This window comes from Hemitrygon akajei, chromosome 8 (assembly GCF_048418815.1).
Source record: "Hemitrygon akajei chromosome 8, sHemAka1.3, whole genome shotgun sequence".
NCBI classification, from domain to species: domain Eukaryota; kingdom Metazoa; phylum Chordata; class Chondrichthyes; order Myliobatiformes; family Dasyatidae; genus Hemitrygon; species Hemitrygon akajei.
In genome coordinates, this window is record NC_133131.1 from 126,761,003 (window position 1) to 126,775,578 (window position 14,576).

The window sequence follows — 14,576 nt, forward strand, 5'->3', positions numbered from 1 at the left end:
ACACAATGGATATAAAATTATTATTTAAGTGGTTGATTGACTGATGATCTGTCAAATATAATTCCCCTTCTAAATGCTTTAAGCTGGGGTTGACTGGCCCTTTGAGAACAAAAAGTCACTTCAGACCCCACTAGGTGGTGTTAACATGGTAGAAAATTGAACTGCCTCTTGTCTCTCTCTCCCCCCTGCCTCTTTCTTCTCCCCCCCCCCCCCCCCACCCCCAGTTAAGTCAACAGTCATGTTTTCTTGAAATGAAGAATAGTGCAGGACATTCTGGCTCACTTTTACCCCTTCTCCTTACCTGCCTAACACCTCTCTGGTGCCCCTCCTCCTTGTCTTTCTCCTATGGTCCACTCTCTTCTATCAGATTCCTTCTTTAGCCCTTTATCTTTTCCACCTATCACTTCCCAGCTTCTCACTTCATCCCCTTCCACCTGTCTTCTATCACCTTTTATCTTGTACTCCTTCCCCTTGCCCTCTCTTCCCCCCTCCCTCACCTTATTCTGGCTGCTTTGCCCTTCCTTTACAGTCCAGATGAAGTGTCAACCTGAAACATTAACTCTTTATTCCTTTCCATAGACGCTGCCTGGCCTGCTGAGCATTTTGTGTGTGTTACACAGGGCATTTGCTAGACAGAATTAGAGATAAGTGGTGAAACCCAAAGCTGTCAGCTAGTACGTTACATTGGCAAACGTAATATCTGACCAAGTAATGAAATAAGCATTTTCATTTTGGAGAATCAATATACAACAATGCATTATATATTTCGTTACTCGAAACTTGCTGCAGTAAGATTGCACTGTATATTGTATACAATTATGTAAATAATCAGAGGGAATTTTGGAGTGCTATCTTGGAAACACTAAATAGTGGTGGTTATTCACAGAGTGATCCAACACAATTCAGTGACATGACAATTCTTCAAAAAAAAGACTGCTGCTTTTATGCCACATTTACTTAATATCTTCCAAGAATTCCAAGCTATTCAATGCCTTTCAGTAATTGTCTAAGCTACTAAGTGCATTGGTCTTTAGGTGAAATTGTTTTTTCTGTATTCCCCATGTTATTTTCTGAAGAAGTATTATAATAAATTGAGAATAGATTTGTATTTGCAATAATTTTGACCAGTTAAGGAGTGGCACGTTATTCAAATTTAAACAACCTCAGCAATTCTTCAGTTATGTGCTGATAAACACAGGCATTTCCATTAGTTCATTAAATATAGGAGCTAGATAGGCTATTCAGCCTTCTCCCCGTAATCTTTGACATCCTTACTAATAATGAACCTATCAACCTACACTTTAAATATACCCAATGACTAGGCCTCCACAGCCATCTGCGGCAATGAATTCCACAGATTCACCACCCCCTGGCTAAAAAATATTCATCTTCATTGCAAAGGGTGTCCTTCTATTCTGAGGTAGTGTCCTTGGTCCAAGATTCCCCGACCATAGGAAACATCTCTCCACATCCACTCCATCAAGACCTTTCAGTGTTCAATAGGTCTCAATGAGATCACCTCTCATTGTTCTAAACTCCAACAAGTACAGGCCCAGAACCCTCAAACTTTCCTCCTACGGTAACCCATAGAACAGTTCAGAATAGGTAAAATATGAATGATAGATATTTTTATTTGGAGCTGCATTTGTGCATTGATGTTTCATTCTGCATTTGGCTAGTTGTGGTTGTTTTGAACATCAAACAGCTACTTTTTCTTAAAATTACAAATACTTACACTGACATAATCAGAGGCACAAGTTCCATTAGTTCCATCCTCAAGAAGGAAAACGGTGAAGGTCACATTGATGATTTTGTTTAAAGGTACTACAATGTACCAAAGACAATCTAAATTCTTTTCATATTTATGATTAAAATCCTCATCTGGTGAACTGAAGGTGCCACTAGACTCAGTTAAGTACCCACCACATCCTTGGTTTGGTCCTGTGGAGAAACAACAAATAACACCTTTAGAAAGGTTAGTTATGTAAATATCCTGGAAAACACTTTAGTTGCTAATCTATTTAATGATTTCACCGCATTATCAATGGAAAAAAAATGCATAATTTTGGTAACAAGATCCTGGACAATATTCTGGTTCATAATCCATACTCTGAGAATGGTGATACAGTGTACTGAAAATAGGACAATACCTATTTTGGCTACTTGTTTCCTCTTCCTGGACACATGATTAATCTCCCATTCTGTTCTTATGTTGGGAAGTGAGTCTGGCAGGATATTGGGGATTTTCCTATAATTCTGCAGAAGCAATTACAAATTTGAGAAAGCCAATCAGAAATCCACTTACAATCAGCAGACATTACTGATGTCCCGAGATACTTGGAGTAGGAACTAGCATTTGAACCCTGTAAAAGTCATCGGAGCATCTCCTTGTCACCTCTGTTACCAAGAAGGATGACAGGAGCAGGCATTTGGGGAAAACCACATTGAATTTCCCCTCCAAGTTGCACATAGTCTTGAGGTGGGAATATATTACTGTTGCCTCTTTATGGCAAGCCCAGTTTATTACAAGGGTACTTGGGGATGGTTTTTTTTTTAAAAAAATGCAGGTTTTGTCAACAATGCCCAAATCCCAAAAACTGAGTAAATAAAAAAGTAACCTGATTACAGATAGATCAGTGACATGTGCATATGTAAGCATAGAAAGCAATCCAAGCAGCAAAGTTCATTCATACAATCAAAAGTTAAAAATACAGATAAACTTTTCATTAATTTTTTTAAAAATATGGAACGCTTCACGAATTTGCGTGTCATCCTCGTGTAGGGTCCATGCTAATCTTCTCTGTATCGTTCCAATTTTAGTATATGTGCTGTCAAAGTGAGCACCATTAAATATTAGTTTGAATGCATTTGTAGATACAGCATTGTAAGGAAATGTAATGGGTGATAGATGACACATTGTTTATAACAGAAATTGTTCTACATGATTCACAAACATGGTCTTTGAATTGTGCTCACTTTAAGATATGGTGTCTGATGTAATAATGTCAGTGTAAGGTGACTGCTTTTGATTTATTTGTAATGGAAGTTAAATACTGTGGCTTTTGTTAAATACATAATGACATGTTGATGCACCATCAATAACTCACTCTGAGACGTAAGAAGCGAGATATCGGCTTTTATTGACTGGAAGAATGAACAACACTACATCCTGGAGAATGAGGCCGGGCACAGACCTCCATCACCTTTATACAGGGGTCTGTGGGAGGAGCCACAGGAGCAGTCAGCAGGGGGCGTGTCCAGACAGGTTTATGTAGTTCACCACACATGTATGTTTTATTCACAAAATCTGACATTGGTGACCCTGACACTCAACGATTCCAGAGTTGCTCAACAACATGTCGAACAACACAGTAGATTTGAAGCAATGAGAGTTTTGGGAGTAGCACGCTTCCTCGGGGTTTGCACAGATGGAAGCCCAGTTCGCAGTGTGAAATATCACTGCAGGTATTACTAAATTTTACTACATCGTAGTATCGCGAAGTAGCTCCACTGCAGCCAGAGTTGAGTATACTAGGAGACCTGATAAATACATCATTCTGAAAACTCACTTATTACAGAATTTTGGACTATGAGTCTGAGCGTGCTAAACAATTGCTCTCCTTGCCCAGCCTGGGTGATGCTTGGCCTTCAGAACTATTGGACCACATGCTATCTCTCCTGGGAAATCACCATCTTTGTTTTATTTTTAAAGAACTCTTTATGCGACAAATGCTCGACCAAGTTTGCATAGCACTCACTAATACATCTGTGAAGGACTGTGGAGAGCTTGCTAAAATGGTGTATAGTTGACACTCAGCCATGCAGAAGGACATCGTTCTTCTTCCTCCCCTGTCTAACTAAACCCTGACAGCAAAGCCTGTGGATCAAAAACAAACAACTTTGGCTCTATCCTTTTATCATGCATGCTAAGCAGTTCTGACTGCCATGCAGCTTCACCAATGCATATGCTTTGGGACATTGGAGGTCTGTGAACACCATAGGTTTCAGCTGCCAGGGTAGTCTATTGTTCATCACAGACCCCATCTCGGGGTGATGCTTTCTGTGTGACCCAGACACGAAAGTGAGTGTGCTGCCAGCATTGCCCATTGATTACAAGGTAGATAGAGATGGACCTTTGCTGGGTTTATGGGGTACAATGCATGATGCTCTGCCTCAGTGGACAATGCTACACATGACACTTCGTCTTGGCTAATGTTGCTAGAATTTAGCATGGCGCAGTTGCCCTGTGCACCAAAGGTCTGTTAATAGATCTTAAGAACTGCCGGCTTGTGGATGCATAGGACTTTGGGTCGTTACCCTTTACCCCCAGTTAGTTCCCCATGATGACCCTGTCGAGAGTGTCCACCAACACGTGAATTCACTCACCTTCTGGGTAAATTTCCAAACCTCACTAAGCCGACACTCTCAATCACAGTCACAAAGCATGGAGTCAAGCGCCATATTTCCCAACGGGCTTGCTGCTCGATTCCTGTGTGCGTAGACTGAACTCAGAAAGGCTGGCCAGCATGAAGGCTGTGTTTGCTAACATGGAAATGATGGGCAATGTACACCAGTAAATAGCCCTAGGGCATTACCCCTCCCTCAGCCTGATGGTGGTTGCTATCCACGTGGCAAATAGTGCCATCTTAACAAGGCTAACATACCCCCCCCCCATCATTACCCAATCCCACATATTAAAGGCTTTTCCACACATTTGGATAGATACTTTATTGATCCGAAAGGAGATTACAGTGTCATAGTTGCATTATAGGTGCTCAGATATACAAATATTAGAAGTGAAGTAAGAAAGAATAAAAAAAAGTTACTTCATACAGTCTAACAGGAGGGGTCATCACTTCCCCGGCTATAGGTTGACTCTTTATAGAGCCTAATGGCTGAGGGTAAGAATGACCTCATATGGTGCTCTTTAGAGGAGCATAGTTGTCTTACTCTGTTACTAAGAGTGCCCCTCTTTTCAGCCAAGGTGGCATGCAGAGGGTGAGAAACATTGTCCGGAATTCCTACAGAAAATCCTAGCGTCCTTTGATTTACCACAGCCTCCAGTGTGTCCAGTTTGACTTCTAACACAGAGCCAGGCCTTCTAGTCAGTTTGAGCCTGTTGGCATGACCCATGTTGACGTCATTGCCTCAGCACACCACCACCTAGAAGATTGTACTGACAACATCAGACTGGTAGAACTTGTGAAGGAGAGACCTGCATACTCCAAAGGACCCCAGTCTCCTCAGGAAGTAGAGGTGACTCTGACCCCACTTGTACATAGCCTCTGTGTTGGTGCTGCACTCAAGTCTGTCATCCAGGAACCTGTAGGTCCTCACCATCAATAGCAACAGGGAACAGTGCAGGCTTTGTCTTCCTAAAGTCCATCACCATCTCCTTTGTCTTACTAATGTTGAGCTGTAGATGATTCAGCTTGCACCATTTGACAAAGTCTTCCACAAGGGCCCTGTATTCATCCTCCTGTCTTCCGTTTAAACATTCAACTATTGCTGAGTCATCAGAGAATTTCTGCAGATGACATGACTCAGTGGTGTATCTGAAGTCGGAGGTATACAGGGTAAACAGGAAAGAAGCCAGTATAGTCTCCTATGGGGCCCCAGTGCTATATGTCTGACACACAGCTCTGAAGCCACACAAACTGTGGTCTGCCAGTCAGGTAGTCCATTATCCAGGATACAATGGAAGTGCCAACCTGCATTGAACAGAGCTTTCCCCCTAGCAATGAGGGCTGTATGGTATTGAAGGCACTTGACAAATCAAAAACACATGATCCTCCCAGTTTTGCCCTGCTTATCCAAATGGAAGTGGGCTCTGTTCAACAAGTAGTTGGCAGCATTGCTGACTCCAGTGTAGGCAAACTGCAGGGGATTGAGGGCTGATCTGACCAGGGGTCTAAGGTAAGCCAGGACCAGTCTCTCTAGAGTCTTCAGAAAGTGTGAGGTCAGAGCCACTAGATGGTAGATATTCAAGACTTTTGGTTGGCCCTTCTTGGGCACTGTAAATGCAGGTTAATCACTGATAAATCCAACTGAGAATTCAAAAGAAATTTGTTTACCAAAAGTGGTAAGAACGTAGATTATGCTACCACAGGAGTGACGGCAACGAAAAGAACTGATGCAGCTAGTGTCACACAATGATGCAGTGCTGAAATTGCTCGAACTCATTCATGCCGCCTAAGATCTCTTCCTGAGCTAGTCATTGTCCCTGTCTCTACTGTTTCTTCCAACAGCTTGATCCACATAACTACCATTTTCTGTGTGAAAAAACTTGCCCCTTAAGTCCCCTATGAATCTTTCCATCCTTGCCCTAAATCTTGGCTCTCTAGGTATAGACATCCCTGTTCTGGGAAAAAGACTGACCTTCCATTTTATCTATGCCCTTCTTGATTTTTATAAACTTCTATAAAGTCATCACTCAGCTCCCTTTGCTACAGAGAAAACAGTCCCGCTCTAACCAGTCTTTCCTCCTAATTCAAACCCTTCAGTCTCTTGTGAATCCTTTCTGCATTCTCTTTAGCTTGTTTTGATTCTTCCTTTACCCTGGAGTACAAAACTGCACACAATATTCCAGGTGTGGTCTTGTTGATCTTTTAAGTCTATTTTACAATCACAAGTTACTGCTTGTTACTAAGAAGATCAAGTCGTCCAAGTCTATTGCATCAGCAAGTTGCTCGATAGTGAGAGTACAGGATTTATTGCATACTGTTGTGTTGTCACCTGGACTTGTGTACCATTGTGCCAAGAAGGTGTGGTGGTGTGGGTGATTGTGTTGGACATTCCTATTGTGATTGCGAGACACTGTCGGATGTTGGTGATGTAGAATACTGTTCACTGATTTATTGGCAAGACCGAGGAAGGGAGAGGTTTTTGCCTTGACTGTGGTGTGAACTACCGTAGATTCCGGACTACAGAGCGCACCTGATTAAAAGCCGCTGGCTCTAATTTTAGAAATAAAATCAATTTTTTAATTGTAAAGGCTGCACCGGATTTTAGGCCGCACCGCTACTTTTAAATATACATACGTATCGGTAACACAAATTACGTTGCATATACTTTTTTACTGAACAGCACGAACAACATTCCAATATCTCCTAGCGACTGGTAAAAATATATATACTGCAGCCTACCAGGAAAAGTTATTGATCGCCTTTAACTTAAAAGCAGCGTTTTCGCTCGGGTCTGACGCGCTTGCGTAACGCGATCGGGTCTAATCGGGTCTGACGCGCTTGCGTAACGCGATCGGGTCTAATCGGGTCTGATGCGCTTGCGTAACGCGATCGGGTCTAATCGGGTCTGACGCGCTTGCGTAACGCGATCGGGTCTAATCGGGTCTGATGCGCTCGGGTCTGACGCGCTCGGGTCTGACGCGCTTGCGTAACGCAATCGGGTCTGACGCGCTTGCGTAACGCGATCGGGTCTAATCGGGTCTGACGCGCTTGCGTAACGCGATCGGGTCTAATCGGGTCTGATGCGCTCGGGTCTGACGCGCTCGGGTCTTGCTTTTCTTCGAGTATTTTCCATGTTGATGAGGGTGAGTACAAATGACTGATTTACAATAATTTAATTGTGAAAGTGCGCTTGATTTATCGTACAATTTCATTGGACCTCTGTGAACTACTCATCAATTTTATTGGTCTACTGTAACGAGGCAAAATGTTTACGAGGCGGCATGAAAAAAAAACATGTATTAGCCGCTATGGATTAAAGGCCGCAGAGTTCAAAGCTGTTCAAAATGTGGGAAAAAAGTAGCGGCTTATAATCCGGAATCTACGGTAGGTCTAAGCCGAGGCCGTGGTGTCACCTGTGGCAGTCGCCCAGGGGAGGGGACGCAAAGGAAGTGCTGCCATCTGATCTTTGCTCATTGGAAGAACAAACTAGACCAAGACAATTTACTGTCATTCTATCAGGGACTTGGGCTATATCAACTTCTTGTGACGTTTTTTTTCTGAAATTGTAGGCATATGTGCTTTCTGTTGGTAACGTGTTTTGCACCTTGGCTTGGGTGAAACACTATCGATGGGCTAAATTCATGTATGGTTGAATGATATTTAAACTGGAATTTGAACCCTCTGTTACATGGCATCCAAACTCTTTACTCACTGAGACAGGCATGCTCTACACCTTCTTCACCACCTTGTTTACTGATTTCACTATTTTCAGAAAATGGTGTATTTATACCCCTAGGTCTCTATACCACAACACTCAGTTTTACAACATTTAAGATCAACCTAGATGTGCATACCTGGGAGAATGGAATTATGGCTAGAAATGTTAGGTGAAGAGATGTGGAAGGAAGCTCACAGAGGGCATTAACCCTCCTGTGGAGCATTTTGTCTAACTGGTCTGTTTGTGTGCTGTAGGCTTTATAACTTGATAAGCTGGAACAGCAGTTTGAGAGCAACAAAGCAGAAGAGCTGACTCCTTGGAAAGCCAGGGGAAAGAGAAATATTTGCTACTGGCAAGATGCCTATCTGAAATTCTGTCAAGTTCACAGTGTGAGTGCTGTACTGGCACAGGCACTTGCTGCTAATTCTTGATCCAAAGTCAGGAAGAGAATAGATAGCTGCACTGTGCTTTGTACAGCCACTGGGAGTAGTTGGTCTTGCTCCACATTTTTCCCAGTCTTCATTTTCTATGGAGGTGGGAATGGGAGGTGGTGGGGTGGGGACAAAGCTAATAGGATAATGTTACTAGTGGAAGTGAGAAGCAAAATACACAGGACTTGTCTGCCACAAAGAATCTTTAAATGAGTAGAGTGATATTGTTAAAACTTAGAATTGAAGAGGGGGAGAAGTTTAAAGCCTTACTTGGTAAAATAGGGTTAGGTGTAGGACACAAGGCACAGTGATCTTAAAAAGTCCTGGGAGTAACTTCAAATGAAATGAACTTTTCACATTCCAATCACAATCTGGATATTTCCCAGGCAATTATTCTTACGTTTATTTTATTTTATGGTTAACTACCGTAGATTCCGGATTTTAAGCCGCTACTTTTTTCCCACATTTTGAACAGCTTTGAACTTTGCGGCCTATAATCCAGAGCGGCTAATACATGGTTTTTTTTCATGCCGCCTCGTAAACATTTTGCCTCATAACAATAGACCAATAAAATTGATGAGTAGTTCACAGAGGTCCAATGAAATTGTACGATAAATCAAGCGCACTTTCACAATTAAATTATTGTAAATCAGTCATTTGTACTCACCCTCATCAACATGGAAAACACTCGAAGCATTGTGCTGCCTTATGGCAGTTACTTAGTTTATAATATTTTCGCTTAGTAATTCATTTTCTAGTTAAAGTTAGAAGAGTTTTAACTATATTTGTTTTCTGTACTACATCGCGGGATGCTATGACGTCACACCCGGTTTCGCGGTGTCTTGTGGGAAAATGCCGGTTTGCGATGAAACGGGATGGAGGGAGGGAGCGCATTACGCGAGCGGCTTTGGATCTGAGCGAACGCTGCTTTTAAGTTAAAGGTGATCAATAACTTTTCCTGGTAGGCTGCAATATATATATTTTTTACCAGTCGTTAGGAGATATTGGAATGTTGTTCAGTAAAGAAGTATACGCAACGTATATTTAAAAGTAGCCGCGTTACGGGCCCGGTTCGAAAAAAAGCATTTGCAATATGTATTTGTTTTTGTTACCATATGGATTTAATTAAAAGTTAAAAAAATCCTCACGTGTAATATCTTTCTGTGTAAATATCTCATATTACAACGTGGGACACCTGCGGCCTAAAATCCGGTGCGGCCTTTACAATTAAAAAATTGATTTTATTTCTAAAATTAGAGCCAGCGGCTTTTAATCAGGTGCGCTCTGTAGTCCGGAATCTACGGTAATAAATTTACTGACAGTTAGCTAGTGTGCAACAACAGAACACATCTGAATCCTTAAGGAACTAATGTAGCTGGGCATTCAAAATGTAATGAATTGTTAGCACTAAATCTGTTAATTTAAACATTAAAAATCCATAATGTAGTATGTACTCAGTTGAATGTCGTTGTCTTCTGGAAAACGCATAGTATTCCCAATTATTTTTGTTAATTAGTTTAAGAGAAGTTGCCAGGACTTGAGGCCTGAGTTATAGGGAGAAGTTTGCAGGCTGGAACATGAGAGACTGAGGGGTAACTTTACAGAGGTGTATAAAACATGCGGGGCATAAACAATATGAATGCATACAGTTTTTTCCTCAGGGAAAGGGAACCAAAAGTAGGGTTAAGGTGAGAGAGGAAAGACATGAAAGGAATCTGCGGGCAACTTCTTCACATAAAGGGTGGTGTTTATGTAGAATGAGTTGCCGGAGAAAGTGGTTGAGGCAGTATAATAACAACATCTAAATAATAACATCCATCTAAGTACATGGATGGAAAAGCTTTGAGTGAAATGGCCATGCTTAGGTGAACACTCTGGTCATCTCAGCTCAGAAAGCTGAAACAGGCCAAACTCCCACAAAAGCTGTTGCTTCACTTGTACAGAAGCACAATTGAAGCCACCCTGACCAACAGCACCACAGTGTGGTGTGCCAGCTGCACAGCTGCTGAGCTACAAGACCTGCATCGCGTGGTGAAGGTGGCCCAGTAAATTGTCAGGATGGAGCTCCCAGGACTGGACACCATCTATTCCAGCAGACTCAGGAGGAAAGCAATCAGCATAACCAGAGACACCACACACCCCGGCCACTCCCTGTTTAACCGGCTGCCGTCCAGCAAGAGGTTCAGGACACTAAAAACCAGAACAAATAGACTGAGGAACAGCTTCTACCCCAGAGCTGTGGCCTCCATCACACCACTCCCACAGAACAATGAGTGAAACTGTGAGCACACACAAGGACTCAAATACTTGCACTAATGGCACTTTGTGCATTACTGTGATATTCTGGTGCTGCTGCAACTTATTTTCTGCTACTTATCTATTTAATACTGTTTTTCTATTACTGTCTTATTTTTATCTACCGCTTTATTTAATTGCCTGAGAGGAAGCTAAACAGAGTTTCATTGTACTTGTGTATAATGACAATAAAGATCATACAATTCAATCATGAATGAGTTAGGCAGAACAAATTGTTTTTGTGCTGTATTACTCTGTGACTCTGTCATATATCCAGAGTGATAATTTCCTGACCAAACCCATACCAAAAACCCTTGTAATACACCTTTGTTATCACTGCCATTTGTGGAAAGTATTATTGGCATTTTTATTGCTTATTTCATAGGAAACATTGCTCTCATTTCCTTACTGATTAATAAATCATAATATTATACAATATAACATGAAAACCATTACACACTGCAATTGTGCGTCCATTAAAAATGCTTTATGTAACGAGTGGCGATTAATAAGTTTGTGGCCTAAGGTAGAAGGAGATGAGTTATTACCTTCAAACTTTCTGTATAACTCAACTCCTATCCTAGGCCACAAACATATCAATCACCCTTCGTACTTCAAAAAATAGCTTTTGTTTTCCTCTGAGAAATTTCATGGATCTTAGCTGAAGCTCCAAAATGGAAATTAAAACTCATTTTAAAGAACTTTATACACAGAACATGGGCCAGGAACTCAGATACAAATTCTACATGATTCTTCCTCACTACTTGGGATGCACATATTCATTTCTCAAACATAGTGGAGTGGTTCCTATTAATTCTCCATTATAAAATAGAAAATTACTACTTAATTTTCTGCAAGATCAGAACTACCACTACTACTACAAATAATGATAGATCTTTTTCTCTCTCAAGAATACTGGTTATCTGTGCTCTAGACTAAGCAGTTTCTCCAGTACAAACTCGTGTAGTTGTCCAGCATATTGACAGGGCCTCTGCTGACACATATGGTGATAAGGAAAGCATTACTAACAGGGTACCCCCAAACCTCCACTGAACCAGCTCCCAGCTCTCCAGATGATAAGCCTTGGGTATAAGTAATTCTGCGGATGCTCAATCCAAAACAAAAAGTTTATTTCCCTCCATAGATGCTGCTTGACTTGTTGAGTTCCTCCAGCATTTTGTATTTGTTAGATCTGCTATTCAAGTTCAATGTTTGAGTATTCTCTCAGGACTGACTAACAAAGCTAAAGGTAGGATAAAATTGCACACATTTTAAAACTCCATAATCAGCTCTTTCGTTTGATGTAAGCTTATTGTTACGAGGAACAAAAACAGTACTGCAGTAATTTGCTTTTGGAGTGTGTTCATGGCGATTAAGCAGTTATATTTAATATTTTAATTTAGTGATACATCCAAAAGGTTCCATACAAACAATATAGATACTGAGCCACTTTGGGAATATGAGGATAGAGGACCAAATGTTTGTTCAGCAGTATCTAACAGTGGAGAGAGAGGCAAGTAATTTGAGGAAATCTATTCCAGAGTTTTGGCCATCGCAGCTGGAAGCAAAGTAGCCAAGGAGAGAGCCTCAAAATATTAGGGCTGCTCTGGCCGCCAATATAGGGAGAGCACAGAGATTTGTAGGATTTGATGAGATCAGGAAAGGATAAAGCAATGGAATATCTTTTAAAAAGTGAGCACAGATGAGAAGGTAGAACAGGACATGACTTGTTGGGGAAGAGTGTATACACTGGTGTCAATATTAGCAACAATGAGTAAGTTGATTTGGATGGTTTAAAGTAGAAGGCAGATTAGGAGAGGTTTGGAATAGCAGAATATAGAGAAACAAAAGCCATTGTTGATGGTTGCAGCAACTGATATCCTGGTCAGTATTTTGATATGAATATGGACAGTGGTGTCAAAAGAAGAGAAATAGACAAAATAGTGTAGAATCAAGTTCAGCTGCAAACTGTGCCTGAGGGGAGGAATGCATCTGAATTAGATTCATGTTAATTTTTGGGATCTGGGCATCGTTACTTGCCTTGAGGTCATGCTGGGGAGCCGCCACCTCGAACCACTGGGGTGCCTCTGCTGGAAGTACTGTCACGGTGCTATTGGGAGGGGACTTCCAGGATTTAGTGAAGAAGGAATGGCAATATATTTCTACATCATGACAGTATGCAAAGGAACCTGAAGAGAGGAAACTGCAAGTGGTGGTATCCCCACATCCATGGTGCTCCGGTCCTCCTTGGGGTTAGAAATTGCCAGTTTTGGCGGGGCTATTGAAGGAGCCCTGGCAAGTTAATGCAGTGCATTCTGTAAATGGCAGATGTTGTAAGCTGGTGGTTGAGAGAATGAATGTTTATGTTGTGTGATGGCCTGTCAATCAAGTAGACTGCTTGATCTTGAATGGTGCCATGTTTCTTGTGATTTGTTGAGACTGCACTCACCCAAGCAAGTGGAGAGCACTCCAGCAGACTGCTGATTTGTACATTGTGAGACTTATCCACCACCTACACTGAGTCACTTGTTGCAAGATACCCTGCTTTTGACCTGCTCTACCAGCCACAATACTAATGTATAGGATAAAGTTGAACTTGTAGCCCCCCAGAATACCAGTGGTTAGGAGGATCTGTGTTGATAATGCTTTTGAAAGTCAATGGCAGTTAGATTTCTTCTTGTTTAAGAGTGTTGATGGTAGAGGCTTTAGACAGTCAAATTTATCTTTCCAGTATACAGTATATTTGAAGGGAATTTCTACGCTGTTTAATATCAAGCACCAGAGAGCTAGTGTTAGAGTATTAAAGTTGCATTGTTTACTGTGTAACCAAAACTATGTAGTCAGCTTTGAACTTGCTATTTGCTATGCATGTATCCAATTTAGTAGGAGAATGAAATCTTGAGAATGTAGAAGACAATGGTGTGTTAATGAGAGGCTAGCTAAGAGATGTAGATTAGAACATGATTAAGTCAATGGGTAGAAACAATAGTGGCAGACATACTTGTGATACGCAACTATAGACCAATTGGATATGCTAATGCAACTAAACCAGGAGATTGCTATAAAAAATGCTATGTACAAGGATCGGTGGGCAATCAGCGACTAGCTCAATGACTGTCTCAGCTTTGACTTGCAAATTAAAGTTTAATACTTCTTGAAGAATCTTCTGCGTCTCCTGGTCGTTTGTGGGGCATGAGAAACCACAACACTAGCTTGCCAAGTCAGAACAAATATATGGGTCCACAGAGGCGGTGGTGAGATGGGGTTGGATGTTATCTGCAAACACATGGAATCTAACAAGATCTTGTATGATTTTACTAGAGGCCATACAAATGATAAGTAATTCAGTACCAAAGTAGAACCCTGCTATAACTGTGCAGGAGAAGCGAGAGAAGCCATTGCGGATCATTCCCTGGATATGAGTGGATATATTGGAATGCAAGCAGCTGACGCCTATTCCATCCATTGGGAAGTGATGTGGAAGCATTGGAAGAGGATGGGATAGTTAATCCTATAAGAATCTATTATATAGTACATTAAAGTATAACAAAAATCCAAATCAGGCATTAAACACTGCTCTCAACTTGAAAGCAAACAATTCATACTCACAGCTTGATTTATTGCTGGAAAGTGACCTGAGGAATTTAGTTACTGGAATAATCTGATGCATACATCAGTGCTGTTTCATCAAGTTAGCTGAAACAAGACCTCTGAAATAATCAAGTT

General features: G+C 41.3%; 1 protein-coding gene and 1 non-coding gene across 2 annotated transcripts in view; both read right to left on the bottom strand.

Annotated features, from left to right (window-relative positions):
* cubn (cubilin (intrinsic factor-cobalamin receptor)) overlaps positions 1–14,576 on the bottom strand; it is a 355,208-nt gene that overhangs the window by 30,149 nt on the left and 310,483 nt on the right. Inside the window, exon 59 of the mRNA XM_073055305.1 lies at positions 1,736–1,941. Coding sequence (XP_072911406.1) covers positions 1,736–1,941 — 206 coding nt within the window. The remainder of the gene's footprint in view (positions 1–1,735; positions 1,942–14,576) is intronic.
* On the bottom strand, positions 2,738–2,844 carry LOC140732572 (U6 spliceosomal RNA). The gene has a single exon (XR_012100099.1). It is a non-coding gene; the product is annotated as a U6 spliceosomal RNA (small nuclear RNA).